This window comes from Cheilinus undulatus, linkage group 19 (assembly GCF_018320785.1).
Source record: "Cheilinus undulatus linkage group 19, ASM1832078v1, whole genome shotgun sequence".
In the NCBI taxonomy this organism is placed as follows: Eukaryota; Metazoa; Chordata; class Actinopteri; order Labriformes; family Labridae; genus Cheilinus; species Cheilinus undulatus.
In genome coordinates, this window is record NC_054883.1 from 32,460,707 (window position 1) to 32,487,310 (window position 26,604).

The 26,604-nt window shown below is 40.1% G+C and overlaps 1 protein-coding gene across 4 annotated transcripts in view; it reads right to left on the reverse strand.

Moving 5' to 3' along the window:
• Positions 1–26,604, reverse strand: part of LOC121527230 (nebulin-like) — a 96,007-nt gene that overhangs the window by 22,078 nt on the left and 47,325 nt on the right. For all 4 annotated transcript variants that reach the window (XR_005993384.1, XR_005993385.1, XM_041814085.1 and 1 more), the window contains exons 34-51: positions 25,265–25,375; positions 24,442–24,552; positions 21,890–22,000; positions 20,022–20,132; positions 19,587–19,697; positions 19,379–19,489; positions 18,179–18,286; positions 15,002–15,112; positions 13,636–13,746; positions 13,395–13,505; positions 12,844–12,954; positions 12,511–12,618; positions 12,283–12,393; positions 11,022–11,129; positions 10,048–10,158; positions 7,888–7,998; positions 2,040–2,150; positions 239–340 (exon numbers count right to left, since the gene is read on the reverse strand). Coding sequence is in view for 2 of the 4 variants with exons in the window: in XM_041814085.1 (XP_041670019.1) it covers positions 239–340; positions 2,040–2,150; positions 7,888–7,998; positions 10,048–10,158; positions 11,022–11,129; positions 12,283–12,393; positions 12,511–12,618; positions 12,844–12,954; positions 13,395–13,505; positions 13,636–13,746; positions 15,002–15,112; positions 18,179–18,286; positions 19,379–19,489; positions 19,587–19,697; positions 20,022–20,132; positions 21,890–22,000; positions 24,442–24,552; positions 25,265–25,375 (1,980 nt within the window). In the remaining 2 variants the exon portion in view is untranslated. The remainder of the gene's footprint in view (positions 1–238; positions 341–2,039; positions 2,151–7,887; positions 7,999–10,047; positions 10,159–11,021; positions 11,130–12,282; positions 12,394–12,510; positions 12,619–12,843; positions 12,955–13,394; positions 13,506–13,635; positions 13,747–15,001; positions 15,113–18,178; positions 18,287–19,378; positions 19,490–19,586; positions 19,698–20,021; positions 20,133–21,889; positions 22,001–24,441; positions 24,553–25,264; positions 25,376–26,604) is intronic.

Consider the following 26,604-nt stretch of genomic DNA (forward strand, 5'->3'; position numbering starts at 1 on the left):
CCATTAGAGATGTTGAACCACCCACTGAGAGAAAGTCTGAGAAAACACACACAAACACACACCTATCAGGCCGCTCTTACATAATGGCAGTTCAGTGTTAACAGAAGAGCATTTTCTATAATTTATCGGCGCTCCAGCTCACAGAACAGCTGCTTGATGGCACTGTTGTCATGGAAATCACTGTTGAGACATGTTAACACACCCACACACATACACGGACACACAGATGCAGACTAACATCGCTGGCCAGTTTGGCAGCATTGCTGGCGTTGACGATGTCCGGTCTGTCTGCCACCGTGTTGTAGTGATGGAGATCCTCTTTGCCTTTTCTGTAGCTGACCTGAAAACAGTCAGAACAGGAAACAACAATCACTTCCAGTTCCTTTAATTTTTTAAACCTTTATTTATCTCAAAAGGACATAAAGGTTTCCCTCATCTCCAATGCCAGTAAGATTACAACTACTTCAAAACAAGTGAAACTAAACAGCACATGCATATGATCACAAAGGGCAGTTTCACAAAGGAGATAGTTCACTGTAATAAGAATGGAGAGAAAACATAAAGAGCAAAGTTGCCTCTGCCTTTCTTGTGTTAATAAAGTTTAATTAATTAATAGACCAACCACAGAGCTGAAGTGGTACCACTTTACCGCTCATTTATCCAAACCTCTGGATGGTTAACAGGCAACTGCTTGTTACTCCGGTCAGTTTTTTTTAATTTTTGCTTGCACCAGGTTTGACCCCTTTTTTGCCCTGAGAACTGCTTTTGGGCCCCACAATCCTTTTTAGTGTCTACAGTCTGTTCCTTTGCATTCACAGCAATCACAGCCTCAGCTCCAGAGAGCTTCCCACTGGCATTTATTGTTGCTAGGTGACAAATGAAGCTTAGCTTAAGTTCAAGCAGGAAGACTGTTTCATTTCAATTCACCCTTTCAATCAGTAGTAACCACTCACCTGTCCCCCCTTTTCCCGTACCTGTTTCTGCTCTAGTAATCAGCTGGTATGGGCGTCTACTCACTCTAGCTTTGAGCTAATCCCTTTCAACCACGACCCCTCTCAATCCAACCATCCTGCAGCTGTCATATTTTAAAATCTGTTCTCTCTCCTTCACGGTCAGTCTGTCATTTTAGTGCAATCGCTGCAACCCTCCACCACCGGAGCCACCTCCATTACATCTCATCGGTGTCCAGGTCAAGCTCTTCCATGCATCCTGCATCCCTTTAAAGCTTCTTCCAATCACCTCATCAGCGTCTGGGTCAAGCTCCTCAGAATTCTCTTACTCATCTTATCTTACTCCTTCCATCACCACCAACAGTGACTAGACTCCATGGGGGGTATCCTACCCTGCTGTCCGCCTCACTACCCCTTCAAGTTCATGAAGACATCACGATGGAGTCTATACGCAAAGACATTTTACAATTCCAAATATTGCCAAACAGTTCCAAACTTGTAGAATAAGTCATTGTTAAACTCGTATAAGTCTCTCCTGATAATATTGACTTCTGCTTCCCTCCGCAGTATCCGTAACATTATTTTTTTTAACAGGTCTGTGCAGTGATGGATGTGACGTGAGACATACGCTCATCTTGTTGACACAGGGCTGTCATATAGAAAAAAGATGACCAGACATGCTCACACTCTCCACCTACGGGCAATTTAGAGTCACCAATCAACCTAATGAGCATGTCTCCAGACTGTGGGAGAAAGCTTAAGTACCCAGAGAGAACCAACACATGCATAGGGAGAACATGGATTTATACCAGGAACCTTCTTGCTATGAGACAACAGTGCTAACCACTGCACCATCGTGCAGCCCTAGCTCAGTTTTATGTTGATTCTAACCAGATAAATGCTCCTACTACCTACATATCTGCTGTTACTAATGCACAAAGCTGGTGTAACAACGGGTTAAATTTAGTCTTGTTAAGACCAAACTGCACACAGATGAGCCGGTTGTGTCGCCCACACACATTGTTACATAACCACTTATTTCTTGGAGATATATCAGTGAGAGCTACAGTAAAAACATGGACCAGTTACCTCGCTCTGGTTCCTGTTGACCTCCATGGCGTGCTCCACCTCAGGCAGAGTTTTCATGTTGGTGTAGCTGGACTTCCCCTTCTCACGGTTATACTTCTCTTTATAGAACTTCTGCATGGAGACAGAGCGAGAGGAGGGAAGAATCAGCCACAAAAGGAGGGAAAATTCACAAAAAGAGATTTAAAAGGGAAAAAAGGAGCATGACAGATAAAAAAAAGGGTCTAAAGATTAACCCAACACTTAATTTGCTCTCAGATACAATGAGCAACTTCCAACTGTGAAAATAATACACCATCAGCATGGCATAGAAATAAATATTAAATTGTGTGAACAGACCAGAGCTGCTGCCATCTGTGTTCAGTTTTAATTTAAATGTTCACATTTTAGAAACAACAGATTGGTAGCTCTGCCTCAAATTGAATTTATGTCTGGTTTAATGATCCAGTATAGCGAAAATAATGTAGTTAAAGTTAATTTACCGCAAAAGCAACAAACATACTGACAAAGGGGAACTCTTAAACAGAGTTTGGGCATATTTAGAATAATAGCACATTTTGGCTCTAATGTATAAATATGTGCCATGCATTTTTAATTGCTTGTGTGACAACCCTGATGTTTGCTGGTTGTTGTGTTTGTTTTCAGGTACTAGGGGGTGTGGCCTGGCAGGTGATCGGGGTCAGGACATAGATTGAGAACACCTGGGCCCTGTGTTCTTATCCTCATAAGAGCAGGCTCGTCGGTTCCTCAGCGAAAGCTAGGGAGAAGGTGAGGCTGAGAGACCCAGCTCCTCCTTTGACCCCTGCTCCCTATCTTTGTTATATTTTGTTAGTTTGCTTTAGGACTTTTTCATATTATAGTCACATTGAAATATTGGTTGTTTATAAATTTATGCTTTGTTTCACGTAACTCCATGTTACCTCCCATTTTTTATCATGGGCTTAGAGCTGGCCATGGCACCTGAGCAGAATGATGGAGCTGCAGCAACAAAACAGGCGGCTATGGCTGCATCATTTTTTCTGTTTCAATGGTCAGACAACCAATCAATAAAAGTTAGCTTGATAAATGTGGCTGCTGACCAGCAACTTTTGTGCTCCTCCAGGTAAAATGAGTCAGAGTTGATCTGTGGTTTTTGGATGTTGTGTTTAGACTGCTTTTTGTGTTGAGAAGGAGGCTTTGTGTTTTTTTTTCTCTCTCACTGCAGGAAGGCTGGGGAGGGCAGGAGTACTGGGCTTTAACAGCTGCAGCCAGTCTTTGGACTTATCACCTTGTGTTGAGCCTTCAGATGCCAGAGTATTTCCTCAGTTTCATGTGTGGTACCTGGCTCTCAACCTTCAACTAAGTGTGCTTTTGCTTTTTTTTCAGTGACTTTTTGACTATTTGAACACCCTGCTGTCCTCTTCTCATAGAGTGTCTCCTGCAAGTGCTTCTGCCACCAGCCAACTCACTCACCTTCATTTGCTCCTTTATCTCCTCTTAGTAAATGCTTTTCACCAACAACCTTGGCTCATACTCTACTTCAGGGTCCTAGTCAGCTATTCATCAGAAAAATAACTTTCAAAGAGTAAAATAACAGCTGTTTCTGGTTCTCAAAAATAATTTTCTCTTTGAAAAAAAGCTCTATCTTTGTTGTGGAATGAACTTGTTGGATGTCTTCTAGAGGTCTTGAGAGATTGACACATCATCATAGGAGCTACAAAACATCTAGCCCAGTAGGAATGCAAGGAGTAGACTAGAAAAGCTCAGCAGCTGTTGTCTAACAATACATGACTCTTCACTATCAGTGGAGCCAGTTAGTAAATCAAATTCTTGCTGAAACTGGTCCAGAATAGAGCAAAAACAACTTTTCCACCAGGCAAAGCTCCCAGTCTGGTTCTTTGCTCTTCTTTAATAAAAAAAATATTGTCCAGTTCTGATCAAACTGCTGCTATAGTTGCATTCACACTAATCTCTTCATTGGCCACCATTGTTTACAGGCTTGCAGTCCCTTCAACTTAACCACACCCTCAAATGATGCTGATTGGTCCAGTCATTCTCTGATTGGGAATAAGCCTGTCAGTTCCAAGTGTAGCAAGATGGATGGCCGGATGACAAGACATGGAATCTGGCTCATCCAACAGCAAGACTAGGAAAAATCAAAGTTGCTAGAATTCCCGGGGGCAAGAAGTGATTTCTGCATCGGGAAAGTAGTGAAATATTCAGGCAAAGGAAAGCAAAAAAAAACAACTAACCGATAGGTTGTTTGCAGTCATGTGATCCTAAATGTCTGTTTGGGATCAGGAAGTGGGGGACAGCCATAACAAATGAATGGAAGCTCTAATTAAACAGTTCTAATTAGACAGCTCTAATTAGACCTGCAGCTGCAATTATCATCAGAAAATTACTACATGAACTGAGACAGACTACACTTCACAAAAAAGGGATTTTTTTCCAGTTCTGCCTCAGAGGTGATCACTATCATAAATACTCAGTCCTGCAGAACTTGTCTAGACAGATGATGGGAGACCAGAGTCTAGAGGAGTCTAGCACTGAGCTAAGAGGCTAGCTGAGTCCCTTTTTCATTAAAAAATCCTTATTGATAGGAAGACAGTGGATGGAGCCCTGAAACAGGGAGGAGAGAGTGAGGAGAGACATGCCGGAAAGGGCCACAGGCCGGATTTGAACCGGAGCCATCCGTGCACATGGGGCATGCCCCAATCCACTAGGCCATCTGCACCCCACACAAACATGCTTTTAATGGAAACACTGATGTACTATAAACTGATGAGCCTCGTGGCTTGAGTCACAGAGCAATGATGAGCGGTTCATGAACGAGCCTCTCCAGTGAAATGGCTCTTTAATGTTAGCCACTGTAACTAGCTTCCTTTTAAGAGCCAGTTTCCTTTCCTCCATTGTTTGTCATTATTTAATCCAGAGTTAAAAAAGCCAAACTGGTACCAGATGAAGAGTTGTTTGGGAGCAAACCAACCAGCTCTACTGAGCTAAGCCAAATAATCTGGATCTTTTAAAAGAGAGATTTCCTGTCACAACGAGCGAGACTGAACAGACATCTGCTGAAGAAACACAGGCAAGATCAGAGTTTAATGTGCTAAACCATGACAAAACTGGACTGAACCAAACCAGACGCCTTTGTGGAAACAGGTCATACATGAGTGTTGTGTGACAGAGCTCATGCAGGTGTTTTAAATCCAAGTCGGCTGCCTTTTCTCCCAGAATTTTTTTAATGTTTTTTTTTTTTTTTTTTTTTTCTTCCTGAATATTTCATTAATTTTGGTACGCAAAAGTAGCTTAAGAATTAGAAATTTTACATTCTCACATTTTGAACTTTTGGAATAATAGTAAACAGCTTTACAACATGGCCTTTTGGTAGCGTTGCTCAATGCTAAATTCACTTCTTGCCCTCCAGAGTGGGTTCTCTGCTGTTTGATATCATCTGCAAAGAACCTATAACAGGATATGATAAAAAAAAAAGGAGAAAACAACTAAATTTCATTTGTTATTACAGCTATATGGAGTACATTAAACTTCATGGATGTATGTTTTGCACAGGGTTTCCAACATCAAAGACCTACAGACACATTTTTCCAAGCATATATTTGCAACCCACTTAAAACAGCTCCATGACCCACTTTTTATCCTAACCCACCTGCTGAGAACCACCAGTTTAGTGGTTATATCCAGAGCCCCATTTTTAGGCTTTTCCTGGTTTTCTATTTTCTGTCCTCTCTTCAACAAACAATCCCAATCTAATCAACAAACAATCTAAAGAAAGTCTGTATGGTTGTCAGATCTTACATTGTTATATCAGGCTGTATTTCTCTTTGGTTGTGCAGTAAACCACATAGATTAAAAAAACAACCCAACCAGTTTGGTAAGAAACACGTCAGTGTTCAGCCTGCAGGTCTGGGATCAGTTTCATTGTATCACGGCTGTGCAGACACTGGGACTGTCTGGGCTGGCTCTTGTGTAGGTGGTCTCCGTTATATGCTCCAGTTAGCGGTGCATTGCTCGGTCAACAGACATGAAACCAGAAAGCATCAGGCCCTGTGCCCCAATTTACCCCAGGCTTTGATTTCCTGCCCTCTGGGCAGACTGACACTGAAAAAGAAAAAGTCTATCTCTGTCAGGATCTTTTTTATAGCATTTCGGATGCTTTAAATAAAATCTGAGCCGAAAACAAAAAAACTACTGATGTGCATTTTACTGAGAAAGATCCCACTGCAGCCATTACAGCCTGTTTAATGGCTGCTGGATGAAACTACTTCTATGATCCTAAAAGTCATCTCTGGAAAAGTAGGTCCAGGCTTTCAGAAATCCTGGGATTTCCTCCTAGGACGATTTACAGCTGTGGTTGCGTCTTCAGAGATGTCAATTTTTAGAAGTGATCCTGTTTCTGCCCCAGTTTATGAGCTCTTTGTGAGAGTGTGGGAGTGTGTGGTGGAGGGCAGTAGGTCAGTGTTTGTGTCCTCAGGCAGTACAGTGGCATACAGCTGCTTTGTGTTCATGCCAGAGCAGACAGAAGATACCTCACATTATCTTTCTCTGTATATTTTTGAAACTGAGAGCAGCTCACGGTGTTCCTGGGGAAGGGGAATTCCTTTATTTAGGGTTTCAGTGTGTTTCCACATGCCTGGAGCAGAGCATTTTGGAAAAGAGTGTAGGTTTCTTTCCCATTTTTCACCTGATGCTGATGTTGTTTTTGCACCATACACTCGTGTTGCTTAAATAGGAAACTCCCAGCACCCATGGGTATCTTGAAATGAGGAGAGGTCAGGCTGCATTGGCGTATTCCTAACAAGGCTGCCCATAAGGGGGATAAAGGGGATTATTTTCTGGGGCCAAGCCAAATGGGGGGGGCCCATGAAGGCAAGGAAAATCATGGTCCGTTATAAAGTTCTGTGATAGCCATATGTTATATCTAACCTGAATAAAAACCACTGTTATCTAAGCCATAAACAAAAAAAGAAGCTATTATGCTGGAGTATTGCCTTTTTCAAAATGTAAACCCATTTTCTTATAACAGATTTACTTTTTCTGGTAATGTTAACAATGTGGATGGGTGCACTGAACTAAAAAATTTGGAAAGTTATGTCGGACTTCATAGCTAAGCCATGGTGTGCACAAATGTTAAGATACCAGAGATTAAAGCAGAAGAATTTGAGGTAGCTTCAATGGAAAAGAATAATTAAATAATTGCATAAGAACAGCAAAAATGGGTTAAAGTGGCAAATATGGCTCAAAGTATTAACAATTTGGCAAAAAGTGGTAAGAATGAGCAGTTAAAGTGGCAAGACGCAGTTATAGGGTGGCAAAAATTGGGTTAAAAGTAGAAAAAATTGGCGAAAAATGGTGGAAAGTGGTTAAAGTTGCAAAAATGGCAGTAAAAATCATGAGCCTTGGTTAAAAAGTGGTAAAAATCAGTTAAAAGTGGCAAAAAGGTGCAAAATGGGCATCTCAAGTAGTGAAAAGATTAAGAAGCTGCAAAAATTGTCTAAAAATTACAAATATGGGTTTGATATGAATATAAATGTGGCTAAATGGGCACAAACACTGATGAAAACGGGTTAAAAATAGCATGTTTTAATAATTCGTACATCGGAATCCAATGATAGTTTGACAAACTTTTCAACTACAAAATGAGGCAATGATTAGCCAGGATGCTAGCGCCACTGTTACTGATCCAGCACACAAGCATTGATACTATCAATAAAACACAACTGGGGACGGCCCATTCATTGGGTTTTTCAGGGGCCCAGGCAAATCTGTGGGCGGGCCCGTTTCTACCACAAGGATGCAGGAAATAGCTGAGCCAGAGATGCTCTTAATCGGCCATAATTTGAGGGTAACTCACATCACTCTGCGTCTTGGTCAGCTCCTTAGCGAACACCGTCTCAATAGTTTGGGGCATCTGAGCGTACAGGCTGGAGCCAGCCTCCTTCTTACCCTCCTCCCTGTACACTTTCTGCAACACAACACAAAACATCTCTTATTTTATGGTGGTAAATAAATGATAAAAGCATCAAACAAATTATGAATCACTTCCTCTTCTTTGAAGTGAAGCAGCCCTCTTAGCTTTGAAGCCTCAGGCATTACAGGAGAGCTATCATGAAAATGAAGAGGGATTAAAGGTCAACCTACCACTTTTACAAACATTAGGTAAGTTTTGATAACGAGTACTCATAATACAACTCTAGTACCTGTATCTGACCCATAATGTAACTCTTCAGAGGATCAGATTTAAGCTAACTGAACAAAGCAGAAGATCCAGAGTCATCAAAAGTCTTCAAAACATATAAAAATTCAAACCTAAATATAGCCATGTTTCATTGTTGCTGCTATTGTTTTGAATGAAAAACATTTTTTTCTGAACATTTGTTCTTGTATCTAACTTTTTCAATGACCGTTATAATTTTCAACTGCTCATTTATCTATTCATGTACTGTATTTGTAATTGTAATCTACAGATTTCTGCAGATGTCTCATTAATAATACTCATTAAGTATTATTATTACTATTTGTAATTTAAACTTTTGCATAAAAGTTAGGCAGAACTATGAAATTACTTTTAAGTTTAAGAATATGTGAGTACACAGGACTTTATCAGGGTATATATATATCAATGAATCTCTGTTAGCACACCAGTTCATAGTGGATGTTATCTCAAGACGCTTTACAAAGACGGCCGGTCTAGACCTTGCTCTCTGTTTTGGCCTATTATAATAGACCAGAGCACAGTACTAGCAGTATTCAGCCCTGTTACCATGGCAACATAAACCTTCTTTTTAATGGGCAGGAATGTCGTGAAGACCAGACCCATGATGTCAGTAATAATTTTTTTAACCTTTTTCAAGACCCTCTTAATATATTTTAAGACCCCATTGCATCTTCAATTTCTAACCAGTTACATTGGTGACAGCTAAATGCATGTTCTGTGCAGATTGTGAGATGAAAATGTGACAACATAGTCAAGAAAATGCAGATAGTCCTTGTTTTTTGTAGAATGCAAATAAAGCTTTCTTTGAGATGCTAGTGCTGCTAACATAATAAACTCTGTGCAAGTATTACACAAGGTAAAAGCTTCACTATAAAGCTGCTTTTCATCTGTAGAGCCCTGAATAAATGTTACAATGTCTGCTTTAACCACTTTCCAGAAAACTTTAATTTTCCAATCATTTACATGCACACATCACTCGATGACAAAGTTTACTTGCTAGTTAAGACACAGTGGAGCTTTAAGGATGCACTGAACATAAACAAGGGTGCTGACTGATGTCTGATCTGGTAGAGTTCCATCAGATTCTCACATGCAATTAAAACTTAATGTAAAAATGTAAAAACAAACTGAAAACAGTCTTGATAAATACATAATTAAATCTTTTAGGTTTTATTCGGAGCAGTGCTACATCCACTCTAGACCTATCAAAGTATTTCTGATACATGGAGTATAGTGTGCAACTGTTTGTTCTTTCTTTCTGTTTTTTATTTTTGGGGCTTTTCTTCCTTTATCAAGATAGGACAGCTAAAGAGAGCAGGGCAGGACATGCACCAGACAGCACTGAGACAGAGAATCAAACCATCAATCAGTGCGCCGAAGACTACAGCCTCGGCACATGGGCGCCTGCTCCAACCACCGAGCCAAACTGGCGTCTGTGTGATTGTTTTTAATTCAATTTGAGCATTAATGATGTCTCCATACTTCCCTTCTCACTCCTGTGTGCCTTCTGTGTTTGCACACTGTCCTGCAGTCTCACGCCACAAAAAGGAGCATGTCTCTGTGCCAATTAGGAGAAATATACACAAGCTTCTACTTCACAGGCACATGGCAGTCATCAGTTCAAGAACACAGGAGAGAAGGTTAAGAACACATCATGAATCTGACATGGGGTTCTCTGAGAAACCATTAAAAAAGCAAATTGAAGTAAAATCTTAGGAGGATATTGATAAGCCCATTAATAATAATTCTGATATGTGTCTAAACAAGTAGAAGTCATTCTTCTGTGTTTTTTGTTACCTCGCTGTGCAGCTGACTTTGCTCCTTGGCGTGTTGAGTTTCTTTGGTCTCTGGCAGCAGAGAGTACAGAGAGTTTACCAGCTCCTTCTTACCCGCTTCTTTGTATTTACTCTGAGAAAAGAACAATATCAAGATCAATACTTGCAAAATAACATGCACCATATGATGTCATTCTTTCCACCTATGGATCCTTTTACAAGTTTCCAACTCTCTCCACTATCTTACATCTCAAATAAAGGTATAAAAGCCTGAAAACAAATCATTCAAAAACATATTTCTTTTCACTCAGCTTCAACTATGCTGCATCCTTTGCATTTAACTCTGAGCTTATTTTTGGTGCTCTAACATAAATAAAACTGGATTTAGCTGAGTTTGTTTTCAGTTGCCTTGGTTACTAAAGATGAGCTTGGTTCTCTTACCTAGTGCTCCAGTTTTTAAACCATATATCTGTGTCCTCTTTGTGGCAATGATGCATCACATCTATTCAATGTTTTCTTTGCTTTTTAAGGTTTATGTTTGGGCTTCCTGCCAATTTACTATTTTAATGAAGAGAGGACGGTGGAGAGAGTGGGGAATGACATGCAGGAAAGGAGCCATAGGCTGGACATAATCCCGCAATGCCTTCTTGGAGGATTTAACACTGAAATGTAACAGCATATAAACCCTTTTGCTGATGACATACGGCTGTTTTTTCAAAATGTAGAGACATGGAAGTGAGTTAAATATTTATATGAAAATTTAGGACCGTTGTATTTCGTGTTCTTCTGAGTGCTGAATTTTTTGAACTACAGGCTGTGAAAAAAAGGTTCTTAAAGCAGAAAAATCACACAAAACTCATTCATGAGTGCTGAATTTCTTCATCAATTATTTATCTGTAATGTAGGGGAATAAAAAGTGGAGCAATCCCAAAAACACAACCAGCTATTTCAGGCACTCTGAAATATTCAGACGACCACAGAGCTAGCGTTTCTCACCTCGCTGTGCATCTCGGCCATCTCTTTGACAAACTGAGTCTGCAGAGTTTCAGGCAGCAGAGAATACAGCGTGTTGGGTAGATCCTCTTTGTCCTTCTTGTACTTTGTCTAAAAAAGAAAAAAAACAACATACAGAAAATGAATACAGAAACTGGTACATGTGTTTCTCTTTTCTTCAGAGAATTGTGAAGTTTTCACAGCTTAAAGCAAGCTGATACTGAAAAACAAAAGAGAGATTGAAAAATTGGAAACAGCCAGCAAACTTCTTTTGGTCAACTGCTCAAAGCCTCTACATTTTTTATTCCTCTTCTAGGCTTTCGTATTCAGAAGTCATCATATGTAAACAGGAGGATATTTCTCCACTGTGCTTAGGTATGTGAGAACTTCCTTCAGAATTTTTTTAAGTAATTTCAGTATTGTTTGTTTATTCATATGAGTGTTTTACATTTAGGGAAGGGATAGGTGAAGGTGACTGGACAAACACTCTGTCTTTCGCAATTATTACAGGCCAATCAGAGTGATTAGCCAAAATGAGGTTTTGAGTATGCACAGCTTCAGTAGTAACCTGAGCTCGACAGGCAAACACAACCAGAGGGTTGAACTGTGGAGCTTGTTTGTGGATAAAACTCATGTCAAAGCCAGAGATGTGTAAAAACATCTTCTCTGCTCTGTGTGGCTCTTTGCTTTTATTTTAATAAAGAAATGTGGCCTAGTTTTGATGAAACTGCTGCTATACTACAGCTACATCTGATCTAACCGCTAAACAAGCAGCATCCATTGTATACAACTAACCCTCACCTCTAACTTGCAAACTCACACCAAAGCAAGCTGGAAGAACAGTGAAAACATCTTTTGCGTCATGACAATCTTTCAGTGCTGTTCTTGGCTCTTGCATTAATAAAGTAATGCAGTCCATTTCTTCCAAAAATGCTACATTTGAGCTAATTACTACACCAGCGTCAGCCATTGCTACCCTCTCCAAATACAACAAAAACCATGCCTGTAGCTACCACCTCTTCTCCTCAAATGACGCTGATTGGTCAGGTCTATCTTCAGACCTGGTACAGTGGTTTCAGGTTGGCGCTTTTCAAGATAGATCAACCTGTGAATTTCCCTTCAGGGATTAATAGAGGATGTCTTCTCTTCTTCTTTCTTTTTTCCAATGACAGACATGGAGTCGTAACCCCAAGTTTGGGAAAGGCTGGTCTATGAGATAAATGAGTGTAGAATATTGAGAGACATACATGAACCAAGTCCTCACCTCGCTCTGAACTTCAGAGATCTGCTTCACAAACTCCATCTCTTTGGTCTCCGGCATTTGGTGGAAAATGCTGCTGCTGATCTCCTGTCTGCCTTTCTGCTTGTATTTATTCTGCAATGAACATAAACAAAAATCAAGATTTAGAAACTCAGATATTTAGAAAACTGTTGCATGCATTTACATTAAGCTGCGGTATGCACCAGAGAAACCATGCAAATGTCCACCAACCTCGCTCTGAAGCTCCATGGCAGCTTTAGCGATCTTCATTTCTTCTGTCTCAGGCAGCGCAGAGTAAAGGTTAGTGCTCAGATCCTTTTTACCTCCTTTATACTTCACCTGGAGAAGACAGAGAATACTACCAGACTGATAACAGGCCAATGACACAGGAACTTAAGCAACAACTGCAGAGTTTTGTCTCTAGTTGTTACAAAGGTTAATTAGGACAGCACTGGAGACTCTTGCATGCTGTTATAGTCAAATCTCTACAGCAAACTTCAACACAAATCCTAACAAATCTGAAAATCCTCACACGCATGGTAAAGAGTGTAGATTCTCCTGTACCTGACTCTGCAGCTCAGTAGCCTCTTTAGCATGTAGCATCTCCAGAGTTTCAGGTAACTGGTGGTACAGACAGCTGCTCGCCTCCTTCCTGCTTGCCTCTGCGTACTTGGCCTAAAGGAAACATCCCCGGTTAGCTGCTGTTTCCTCCACAGACAGCTGGTTAGCCTCAGGTGCTGTGGAGTCATTGTTTAATGTGTCTGGTACACACTCGGATTAACAATCGGAGCCTATCTGTGATGATTACAACAACATTTAGTAGATGGAGTTTGATTACCTGCAGCTACAGGAGCCAATCACATTTCTAGCAGCACTTCAATGCACTCAGACATCTAGCTCATAGACTTCCAGACCTAAACTTATTAATGAACGTTTTCTATCTGAAACATGTTCAAATCTGCAAGGTTGAAACAACTTCCAGTTTAAAGTGAAAATATCATAACCAGCTGACCTTTGATTTAGCAAAATTTGACCTTTGTTTTAAGGTCAGTAGTATGGCTTACTAAATCCAGTGAACAAAGATGTAAAAATAAGGGTTAAGCGTTTTTCCTCACCTGACTCTGCAGCTCAGAGACACTTTTAGCTAACTGAATCTCTGCGGTTTCAGCGAGCTGAGAGTAAAAGCTCTGAGAGAGGCTCCTGATGCCGTCCTCTTTGTATTTACTCTGAACGGAGAGAGGCAGAGAACAGAAGAGAAATTAAACAAGTTATCCAAGAAACAACAGACATGAAGAGGAAAGTCAGCTGTCATCATTACGTCTATCTGTTGGTACAAGTGTGTTCTGGTTTTTATACCTCGCTCTGCATGTCCGACATCTTAGCAGCGAGCTGTGTCTCCGCCGTCTGCGGCAGCTGAGAGTACAGACTAGACGACATCAACATCTTCCCACTCTGCTTGTACTTGTTCTGAGGGAAGCAGCAGCAAGTTGAATAAAACAAAGGGGAAACAACGTCTAATGGCTTAAAAATAATCAGTGCAGGCAGATGTGCCTGATGTTTTCTGTTTTAACAGGCTCAAATTTTTATTCTAAGTGTCTGAAAGAACCACACAAACCTTGGAGACATTTTTTAATCAGAAACAGCCATTGTGTCTCCCTCCTCAGAGCCACCCCCATCAAAAAAGTTTACCCCACAGAATTCTGGAGATACGTCTCTGACAATGACCGCCAAATTCGTAGTTTAAATCACCCTAGTGTGTAAGATGCAGTCTGTTTTGGGGGGTTTCTCAGAGATGCTGGGGCTCTCATCTGTCTTTCCCATGTGGACGTTGTAATCCTGCTAGCTAAGGCTGTAGATAAATGTGCCCAGGTGGTCTCTACATATTGATATCTATCATAACTACCTATCAATTAGATAAGCACAATTGTCTGCTTCAACACAACCATATTTCACTTACAAAAACAGAACGTTTCACTGTGGGAATTGCTGGTCTACTGCTGCTTCAATCAGTGGGCTAAACAGCTTGGCTGTGTTCTGTCAGATTGCCTGTGTTCAAACAAAACTTATTCTAGAGCCACACACCAGTATGCACAAACTAAAATGGCAGCTACACTCCAGAAACTTTGAGCTATTCTGAGTTAAATTACTGCTTCTGTCAGTGTTGTCTGGACGCTTTAAGGAGAGTGATGTAACAGCTGTTTATGGTTTAAAATCATCGTCTTGCTTGAGCAAAAAGCTCTGTAGAGATTTGTTCTGTTGTTGGACACTTAGAACAACAATCTGAGCCTGTGAGTGATAAAAGACAAACTCCTAGTGGTCAAACTTTGATAGAGTAAGAGAATGCAACATTGATGGCAGCCTGAATAATACTACCATCATTTCCCTTCTTCCAGCTGAATATTTGAGCTACATTACATAAACACATCTGTTGTGGGAAAACTTTTGCTGATGCTTCTGTGGCTACAAACAGAATCTTTAATATTACTGCATTTAGCAAAGAGTCTTCAAAGAGAGGGAACATTACTCATTCATACATGTCTTTGAAGGGAAACGCAGCAGCCTGAAAAATGCAGCAGAGTGACTGTGCAGAGTGTTGGTGAGATAAGATAAATGTTCTGTGTCTTAAATCTGCTCTAACATGAAATAACATGGATGTTCAGCTCCAGCCTGCAGCACAAACAGCGTGTGTGAATGTGTGACTGTGAATAATGGATGTGTATACCTCACTCTGCAGCTCAGTGACCTCTTTAACGTGCTGCGTCTCTAAAGTCTCAGGCAGCCGGTGGTACAGAGAGCTGCTGGCTTCTTTCTTTCCTGCTTCCTTGTACTTCACCTGCAGGGAGCAAAGGGTCACACATCTGCTTAAGTTGGATAGAAATTACTTTGTTGTCTACCTTTTGTATGAAAATGACTGCAACTTTTCTTAACGTTACAAATACAGGTGCATCTTAAAAAATTAGTAAGTTATGTTTAAGTTTCCACAGACAGCAGTCACTGGGACGGTTTGCAGCTGAGTGCGTAGCGACTGGGATGAGAGTCAGCACCTCCAAATCCAAGGCCATGGTTCTTTGCCTCAAGTGAAGGAGCTCAGGTATCTTGGGGTCTTGTTCACAAGTGAGGGCAAAAGGGAGCGTGAGATTGACAGGCAGATTGGCGCAGCATCAGCAGTACTACCAGCGTTGTGCTGGACCGTAGTGCCAAAGAGGGAGCTGAGCCGAGAGGCAAAGCTGTTAATTTACTGATCAATCTACCTCCAAACCCTCACCTATGGTCATGAACTCTGAGTAATAACCGAAAGTATGAGATTGTGAATACAAGCAGTCAATGGGTTTTCTCTAGAGGGTGGCAGGGCTCAGCCTTAGAGAAAAGGTTAGGTGCTCAGACTTCCAGAGGAAGCTAGGAGTAGAGCCGCTGCTCCTTCGCATCAAAAGGAGCCAGCTGAGATGGTTAGGGCATCGGATCAGGATGCCTCCTGGTCGCCTCCCTGTGGAGGTATTACGGGCAGCACCATCAGGGAGGAGTCCTCGGGGAGTACCCAGAATGCGCTGGAGGGAATATATATCCTGTCTGGTCTGGAAGTGCCTTGGGATCCCCTAGAAGGAGTTGGAAAGTGTTGCTGGGTAAAGGGACGTCTGGGTGGATTTGCTTAACCGGCTCCCCTTGTGGCCCGGCCCCGGATAAGCGGAAGAAGATGGATGGATGAATGTAAAGGTTCATTTTCCCCAGTGATTTACTTCAGAAAATTAAATTTCCTTTAATTCTACATTCATTTCACACAAAGTGAAATATTTCAGAACGTTTTTGTTTGAATCTTGATGATTACAGCTGACAATAATAAAAATCCACTATCTCCAAATACTGTGGAAAAGTCCTGTTTGCAAAGGTTTCCTGAGCCTTCATTCTCTCACTCAGGTTCAGTACACAAGCACAATCATGGGGAAGACTGCTGACTCGACGCTTGTCTAGACAACAATCACTGACATCCAGGGTAAGCCACAGGAAGTCACTGCTGATAGGAAAGGCTGTTCTCATAGGCTGTATCAAAGCAGATACATGGAAAGGGATAAGTGTGGTAAGAAAAGGTGTACAAGCAACAGGGAAGAGCTCAGCCTTCAGAGGATTGCCAAACAAAGCAGATTCCAACTAGGGTTGGACTGAGGCTGAAGTGAGAGGATTAAGAGTCACTACACAGACGGGTCCAGGAAATGCACTGAAAGTTTGGTGCTCTTATAGTGGAGCCACTCCTGAAGAACAGACATCATCAGAGTCTCACCTGGGCTAAAGAGAAGAAGAACTTGTGGCCTCAGTGGTCCAAAATCCTGTTTTCAGATGAAACTAAAGTTTGAATTTTATTTGGAAATCACAGTCCCCGAGTCTGGAGGATCGGAGAGGCCCAGAATCCAATGTGCTTGAAGTCCAGTCAGGATGTTATGAGATGAAAAGTAGTTTGAAACAGTCCTTATGTCTCTCGTTGAAATAGTCTCATGTTTGGCCAAACTTGCACAGAAAAAGCAACTAAATATTAACTCCAGTGAGACATCAGTGAGAGTCATTTTGCCCCCCCAGGGGGTCCTGGACCCCAGGTTGGGAACCAATTCTCTAAGTCATGGTTTCAGATCCAAATGGTGTAGCAGTGCAGCACTTATTTAAATCATCACTCTAAGAGTCATCATTATTAAATACATCTCTTTGAGTTCTTTTTTTACAGACTGGGAAGAACTGAGTCACACTGTCAGAATGGACTAAACATTGTTTTAAAAACATAATAACTGTATTTCAATAATTGGAGCTCTGAATCAAAAAGCAGTGACTAAAATTTTCAGCATTAACAGCCCTTTTTCAACACATTTTACAGTTTCTGCGTCAGTGAAGATGGTGACAAGGGACAAAAAATTCTGGGGAGCTTTTATTCTTTTAATAAAAGAAAAAGATTTTGGAACTAGCTGTTCCATCTCTAAAAAATCCACTTTGTTGAAGAAAACATTTATAGCTGCCTTTAAAAAACTACTGTTAAAGAACAGCAAATAAAAAAGGACTTAGCTAAGCTTTCAAATAGCAAGCACTGCCAGCAGAGAATGGAACATACTGAAAGCTATTCAAATGTCACATCACACATTTTGAGGCTTTATTTGTTTATTATAGTTGTTTAATTAAAGCATTTACTTAGAAAAATGACAGCACCATCATTAAAAGAATAAAAGTGAGAGCTGTTCTGTACCCCCTGGTGAAGGACCATGTCAGTATGGAGTAGGCTGGATGGATGGATGCAATAATTATATCCATGCACAGTGAGTGAAATAAAGCTCTTTACAAATAAAATCAAACATTCTTTTCCAATTGCATTGTTATGGGAATTGGACAAAAGTCAAATCTACAAACATGGATGTTAGAATCTGTATCAGGAGGATAAAAGTAAAAGCAGAAGTTACCAGGGATAAAGTCAAAAATAAAGACTAAAACTGTTGCTGTTCAGTCTGCTGATGGATGATGGGGGTTTATTTGGTTTTTAGTAGAGATGTCCAGAGGAGAGTGATAAGGAGGACAGAGAATTAGAGAGGAATCTAGCAGCTCTGAGCGTGTTTCTGATAAGACGACCAGAATAGACAGCAGTGGTGGCTTTATCAGCTGGGTGTTCACACGTCAGAGAGTCTGAGATGGAAAACAAACTCCTAATCTACCCTCTTAGAACAAGGAGGAAATTTCTGAGAAACTTTTTGTCAGTGCTCTTGAACTATTTGTCAAAAAATCCACGCAGAAGACTAGAACCAACATTTATGTTTGTTTGTCTCTGGAGACTTTCATCTTCACGTCTCAGCTTTTAAAAAGATGACAAAAATCCTCTCATACATCACTGATGGAGTCAACCGTATGTAAATCCTTACAAATGAGAGTTTCTCACCTCGCTGTGTGTCTCGGCCATCTCTTTAACAAACTGAGTCTGCAGAGTTTCAGGCAGCAGGTTGTACAGTGTGTTGGGCAGATCCTCTTTGTCCTTCTTGTACTTTACCTTAAGAAGAAAAAAGAATAGGATGGTAAACAGACTTGAGCTTGTGTAAATTTTCTAGACATCTCACCTCTACTCAAAGTGCTTTTATACTGCAGGTCACGCCCACCCATTTACTCCATATTCACACACTGACAGCAGAGGTTGCTATGGAGAACTGAACTGAGTTAAACCTTTATTATCAGTTATTTATAATCACTGCATGTTAAGAGTGTTTTAACAGTTTAAAATGAAAAAAAAACAACAACAAAAAGGGAATTTTATGTTAGGTTTTAGTGAGAAGCACAAATTCTCAGCTTTCAGAAACTTTTAATTTTTCCAATAGCGAAAACAGTCCAGTGCTTATGGTAATGAAGTATCCTGTTAAAGAGTTAATTAGGTCCCACAGTTGGTGTTTTTATTGCTATTTTTAAATATATTTAGGGTTGAAATATGGTAATTTCTTAAAAACATATTTCTTTTATATAGTATATGCCTACTTTAATGTAGTTCTGCTACAGTAACAGTGTTTCCTCATAGCATGAGGTGTGAGCAAGCGTCAGGAACAGCCTAAAAGCAGCACAGCATGAAACTGCATAACAGAGCAGCATTAAGCAACATTTTTCCCCTGTTGCCCTGTTCCAATTTTCCTCTCTGTGGCTCACAATGACATGAACAAGGAACAAGGAAAGAGGGAGATGGGAGGGTACCAGGAGAGTCAAACAAGAAGATTTCCTTGATTTTATTTTATTTTCCTTGCTAACAGAGCTTGTTTTTGGTTTTACAAAGTGGAGTGTTATGCTTGGACTTGTGCTAAGACGGAAGAAAAACTATGCAGCTCAAAGCTGCCAAAGAATCCTCAATGCAAACACAAACTTCTGTTTCTTGGCAGTCAAAATAAAAGCGTTGCATGTCTGATTTTTTACAAGGAAAAGCTGAAATTAACAGGGTAGATAATACAATATTTACACGTGTCTTTGGCATTTTCCAGTCTGTGCTGTAATGTTTCAAGGGAATAAAGTAGAGCTAATAAAGCGGGTCACAGCGACTGTTTACAGGTATGTTGTGTTTTCCTATTGTAAGGGCCAGAAATGGGTCAAATTTCAGGGTCCTCACCTCGCTCTGTATCTCTGACATCTGCTTTGCAAACTCAGTCTCTGCCGTCTCAGGGAGTTGTGAGTACAAGTTCTTACTGATCTCCTTTTTCCCCCCTTCTTTATACTTAACCTGGAGGAGACAACAGTGGTCACTTTAAGAAATAAACCAATCAGAGACTGGATCACAGAAGGTTCGGATCACAGACAGAGACTGGATTAACCCTCACCTCGCTGTAAACATCTCTCAGCTCTTTGGCTAGCTGTGTCTCTGTGGTTTCAGGAAGCTGGTGATACAGAGTTCCACTCGTCTCCTTATTAACGTCCTGTTTATATTTCACCTACAGAAATATGGCAGAAGAAGAGGGTCAAAATGTACAGTTAAGTTTCAGCTGATTCAAGAAGACAACAAAATCTGCAGCCCACAAGAGAATCTTCAGTTCTTTCTAGGAAAAAGTTGGTCCAAACGCTCTGTCTGCAGATACTAACACTGTTGCATGATAACACCCAAACAATCTTATTTCACATCATCCTGAGTGGTCTATACAGACTACTAACTGACTGTTACTACCTCTTGAATATCTTATCTTAAGACCTAGTAACACAGGTATTTATAGCAGCAGTTAAGACTGTAAGACTACATGTCATATTGTACCTTCACTCACCTGACTCTGCAGCTCTGAAACCTCTTTAGCATGCCGAGTTTCCAGAGTCTCTGGCAGTTTTGAGTACAGGCAGCTGGAAGCCTCTTTCTTCCCTGCTTCTTTATATTTAGTCTGGAATATAAAAGAGCCAGAGTCAATAAACTGATAAGCAATTAAGTCCTCTTATAAGTACAGATCATTGATAAATAGTTTCTTAGTCAGCTTGTGATAAAAAATTTGGTCATAATGTCACATTTTCTTCCATAAAAACTAGGCCTGAACAATCTATCATTTCACAACCGCAATGGCAGTATGCACATGCACAACAGTCACATTGCAGGATGTTAGTCACATGAACTGAAGACGGTCATACTGCCACTTCCATGTTGCTGGATGTTTTCATGATCAATCGCCAGCAAATTCTGCCTGATATCCCCATCAGCTATCAGAGAACTGAGCAGCATGTGTGTAAGTCAGGCTGCAGGTGACGGTGATATCAAAGAAGGGGTCCCATGTTAACATGTAACTTTGCCTGTTTAGATGTTTTTGATTGAGATAGCTTTTGATTTCAGTAAATATGACCTCCTAATGCTGCAAATTCAACAAATGACCATTTTCAGTTCTTTTCAACCTATAAAATCTTTTAAAACTCTTTTGTGCATAATAATGTGGAACAGTGCATTTTGAGGTATTCATTTTAAAAAAAGGTTATCATTATGAAGTTTGTTCAAAAACATTTGAATTATGCTCTAACGGCTGATGACTTGAAAAATATTCTGACTGTCATTTGCAATAATATTTAGGAAAATAAGAAAAATGTCATTTGCATAAAAATGTGCAATGCAGTGTAGTGTTTTGAAAGCCTCCGGCATACCCTCTCAGTGTTTTGCGACCCCTAAGGGGGTCCCAACTCCCAAACTGAGAACTACTGCTCTAGAGGAGCGTATTAAAATACTTCTATATTTGACATTTATTTAGACCCAACATATCCAACACCTGGTCCCAGGACTGAACCATTAGAGCAGGGCTATTCAATTACAAATTCGACTGGGCTAAATTTTAAAATCAAGAAACGTAGCCGGGCCAGACATGTTGGGTGCCCAGTAAGAAGCTGATTATGTCAAATTTCGAACCAATACAGATCAATTTGATGAACTAGAAAAGCACTCAGAGAGCGTAGACCTCTGCCATTACCCCATCTCCCAATAGTACAGAATCCTTCAAAAAATTCCTGGATCCAGACGGTGATCCGGATCACTCCCAAAATTTAATCAGTTCTTCCTTATGCCATTTCTGACATTTCCTGAAAATTTAATCAAAATCCATCCATAACTTCTTGAGTTATGTTGCTAACAAACAAACTAACAAACAAACCCTGCTGATCACATAACCTCCTTGGCAGAGGTAAAAATATGCACTTTTTATTCATAGTCTCCCTTTTAAATTTGGCAACATGTTGTAGTTAAACAAATCCTGAAGTAGTAGAAATGTTTTTATTCACTTGAATAAAAATTTAAAACAATTGCATGAAAAAATAAAATGAAATTCTGTAAATAATCATTTTGGTCACATCTTACCCAGGCATATCTTAAAGTGCATAAAAACTAAATTTGCACAGTTGTAGCTATAGTTGAAAAGGACATGTTTTATACTCGGTATCTTGGGGCTACCTCTGTCAGCATCGCTAGCCACTTGGTGTTGCACTCACGGTGTGAAATATTGGGGGAATTTATGATAACTTGCAAAACAGGTAGCCCTCTGAATCTCTGGCATTACCACAGGCTGGGCCACTTGGAGGTTGGTTCTGCGCCGTGTGTGGCCCCAGGGCAGCAAATTGAATAAGGCTGCATGAGAGTTGCCCTCCATACAGATAAAAATGTTTGACTTACCTCACTTTGTAATTCAGAAACAGCTTTGGCAAACTGGATGTCGTTGGTTTCTTGAAGCTGGGAGTAAACACTAACCATCTGGCTCCTCTTCCCACTCTCCTTGTATTTGTTCTAAAGACGAGACAAAAATGGAAAATCAGAAAAATCCACTACTATGTGATCTTTACATACTGTGGTTCATCTTTTTCTTTAAACGTCTGACACATATAAGCTCAGGGGTTTATGTCTGCCACTGCTTTCTCTACACAAACAGAGTTCAAGTCAAATAAGTGAAATAAAAATCAACAGACTCTTGTTTTCAAAGTTTTCTCTCATCTCTTTGAGGAAACTAGCAGATTTGAGCTCATTTCTGTGTTTCATACTGATGAAGATGATGTAAGATCTGCTGCGATCTTTTCTCTCTGGTAACAAACAGGCTCAGCTGGACATCGGGTCAAAGCAGGAAAAATGAATCCCTGATTCAGATTCTTATCCTCAGAGAGTTTTATACTTTAGAGAAGAAACAGAGATCAAACTGCACACAGAAGCTCAAACTTTCCACTTGGTTTATTGCTAATGTTATGATTTGACCCTCATGTTTAATAGCTGGTTCAAGCTAAACTTAAAACAAAACTAAAGTCCATCTTTTTAGCTGTAAAGTATACGTATATACTGGTGTTATTGATCAGTTAGGGTCAAAATCTTGACATATGAATCAAAAGTATTTGTAGCTGTGGCTATTTTTAAATTCTCCATGATACTGTAATACTGTTTCAGGGCCTTTAAGCCATGGTTTTCAGAATTCAGTATCCTGACCACTTACACATGTTCTGCTTTATCTGCTTTTGTCACTGTCCTCACAGCGCTCTCCATTTAAAACAGTCCAACTTACTGTATATAGCAGCCCGCTCACTTCCCCTACTGGCCAATCAGAATAAAGAAGGGGTGGGACTTATGAACCAGCAATGACAAATTGATCCAGCTCTCATTTCAAGGGTGAATTTTTCAGTCCTACTCCTGTTGCTAAATTCAGGACAACAGTGATATCTCTTTGAATAAAGGGAAAAATGAAACGCATACGGCTATTAAAACCTTAACTGATTATTTTCATAGTTTTACACCCCACATATGGTGATAAATAATCACTGATTTGACAGTTGTGTTTGTATATTTTGTAGTGTAAACTCAGCACACCACACACTAACAGATTATGTTCCTGACTACCAGAGTCTCGGCCTGGTCTCATCTCTCAAAACGTCAAATTTCAAGCAGTCAAACGTGGCTTTAGAGTAGACAAGCTGAAGTGGTTAGCTGTTAGCTACATCCACTGTGGTAGCAATTTCAGTCCAGCTCCCTCCCACTTCTGTTTATCTGTGGTATGTTTGAGAGTTTGTTTTGCTGCAACAAATCAACAAGTTTCTCCTCCATTTTCTGACATCAATCCACTTTTAAGCTTCCTGTTTACTATCACTGCCATAGCTGTGTTTTCATTTTACTTCCTCATTCATCCAGCTTGCTTCCTGATTGGCTAATGCTCTGCTTCACATAACAGTTCTGCTCGTGTTTGCTTGGCTGTCGTTGGTGCTCACAACACAGAACAGGATTAAATATTTAACATGATTAATATTTACTATTTTGAGTCTGAGTGCCTCCGATCAGGTCAGAGGAATAAATTCTTAACACACCACTAACCACTAACCTGACATGCCAGATGGATGTGTGAAACACAACATTTGGGAAAGGGCAGTGCCCTTGAAAAAAAACTCGGAGGGTGATTGGATGAATGTTCTGTCTGTAACATCTTTACGGGCCAATCAGAGCAACAAACACTTGACATTGTCGCCTCTACTGAGGTGCGCGTGCGCAGCTACCGAGGAATAAACTGCATAGAGAACTGTTTAACGCAAACCATGGTGACTACAGACATGTCAGTACACGACCTTTGTCATCTTTGAAAAGAAAACAACTCACTACTGTCTTTTGTTCTTCTTTTAACAAAGAAATGTCATCAAGTTCTGATAAAACTGGCGCTTTGGCAGCATCCACGCTAATGTCTTCTGCCATTACTCCACTGCACCCCAAAGTACTGCCCCTCATTGCTGATTGGTCCTGTCACTTTCTAACCGGGCCCAAACGGTTCAGACGGGAGCTTTGCAAGATGGATTCGCCAGTGAGAAACAAGGAAACGGGCGCATCCATCTGCTTTGCAAGGTTAACTAACCACAGGATAATCTGGCAAAATAATCTTTAGAACCATCTGATTTTACTGTCTTTGGTCTTTTGTCAGAGTTTTTATCATCAAAGATCTATTTTAGCTAGTCTCACTCCCATCTTTATCATGGAAATAAGGGTAACATTTTTAGTTATAGTTTTAGTCAACCAAATTAACACAGCTGGGTTCTAGTGGTTCCTTTCCTGTATGTCATTCCCCACTCTCTTAACCTATTTTTCAAAGAAACATCAGTAAGAAGCACCCTGATACTGAGGTTGTGGATTCTCCAGAGCATAAATCCTGGCCGTGGACACAGGAAGTTAGACAGGAAGTGGGAGAATGTTTGTAGTGTGTTCTGTACCTCACTCTGGATCTCAGTCATCTCTCGGGCGAACTGGGTCTCAGACGTTTCAGGGAGCTGAGAGTAGAGAGACGATGCCATCTCCTTCTTCCCTTCCTCTTTGTACTTTTTCTGTCCAAACAAAGAGAACCAAAGTGAATGAAGAAAATAAAATATCCATGATCTTTATGTTATCCACAATAATGATAATGGTAAAAACAAGCAGCTTCTGTTGTACTTGCCCCACAGTGCAGGCCTCTAGACTTAGTAATGAAACATTACAGAGAGGGTCACTATCAATCTTTAACTTAACTCTATAACTTATGCTGTGATATCATTCTTCTGCTGTATATCATACATTTTTAGCTTGTGTACAGTATGTCCTTGGACCACATAGTGATCTATAAATTTGTTGTTTCAGTATCCCTATAGGGATCGACGTAACTATAATTTGCTTAATATAAAGATATTCTGGGGCTTTTGGAAGGGCTTGGGCCTCACTGTGTACTCCAATGTGATTTTTTGGATAATCAAAATCTATCCTTGTCATTTTAATAATCTCTGTCCACTTATTTACATTTAAAATGCATGCATTAATCAATGAAAATAATTTTAGACATGTCCCTCATATGTGATGCGCACATATAATGACTCTTGAGGCCCCTTAAGGCCCCAGGTGATGACTTACCTTTGCCTAATATTAAAAGCCCCTTTGGGTACTGGGCATATTGTATCACTGAAATAAGTGAACTAGCCCTTTCAAAGTGAACACATTATTTTTTTAAATCAGTAAAGCACATTTTAAATACGAGTTTGAGGTAAAAAGATGAAGATAAAAACTCACATCACTCTGTAGTTCGGCCACTTCTTTGGCGTGTTTGGTCTCCAGAGTTTCAGGAAGTTTGGAGTAAAGAGATGACGTCGTCTGCTGCTTCCCCGCTTGCTTGTACTTCACCTGATAAACCCAAAAACATCGATATGAACACAGTAAATGACCACATAGACTACAACCACTCCTCTGTGTCAAACCCTCCTGATCCTACTCTGACAAAAACCCTTTATCAGCCCTTAATCCTATTGGTGGTTGTCAAGCAACAATTTATGACATCATCAGGCCTATCAGCTATCAGCCAATACAATTTCAGATATAGTTCCCCTTTGACATGGAGTAACTGAGGTGACTGAAATAATTAAGTCTGTTAAAAAGAGAAATAATTTAGCAGAATAAATCAAAACTCTTCATTTAAGATTAAAAACACAGAAATAAAGAATATGGCAATGTTTTGCATCAGGACAAAAAACCATCAATAACATTCAGAAATCAAGAAAAAAAAACTGAAATAATTAATGAATGCAATATGAACTAATCAATAAAAACAACATAATGTAATAAACAGTCTAGTCTTTATCTTATGAAAAAGTAAAACCATGAGAAATGCAGTCTACACTGTGTTCACAACTATAATACATAAACTGTTTTTTGTTTATTTTTTCCTAAATAGTCTTTATAATTGGTAGTATATAGGATTATTTATCCCTCAACAATTACCTTGTAATCTGGATTTTATTTGACAAAATTACCAATGATGACATGGCTTTTTTTCGCAAAATTACATAAAATGCAAAGTTGCAAATTATAATGCAGACAGAGTTTCAAACACTCAGTAGTTTCCAAATGATTGAAAACAGAAGTCTGTGTGTGCTGTGATTTTAGGAGGTAACTTTTTCTCAAATCAAAGCTATTTCAAATAAAACTATCTTTACAGATCCAGTTCCATATTAACATAGGACCCCTTCTTTGATATCACCTTAACAACTCTCTCATATCCATGTCCAATTCCATGTCTGCTTGTATTTCCTTTGAGGATGCCAGAATTGCCTCCAGAGATGCTTTTGAGGTAAACTACCCACATAGAGCTGCTTTTAAGGATGCTCCACAGGTTCTCAGTAGGGCTAAGGTCAAGGGATGATGGTGGCCACAGCAGGATTTTTTTTCCCTTTATGCCCATAGCATGGATGGTGGGTTGTTATGCGTGAAAATAATTTTATTCTGAAAGTCAAGGTTCTTCTTTTTTATACCAGGGCAGCACATAGGCAGTTACACACTCCTCATCCTTTGCTGAGGTCGTTTTGATGCCTCCAAGTACCTAAAAGGGGCCTACCAACTCACTTCCTATGATTCCA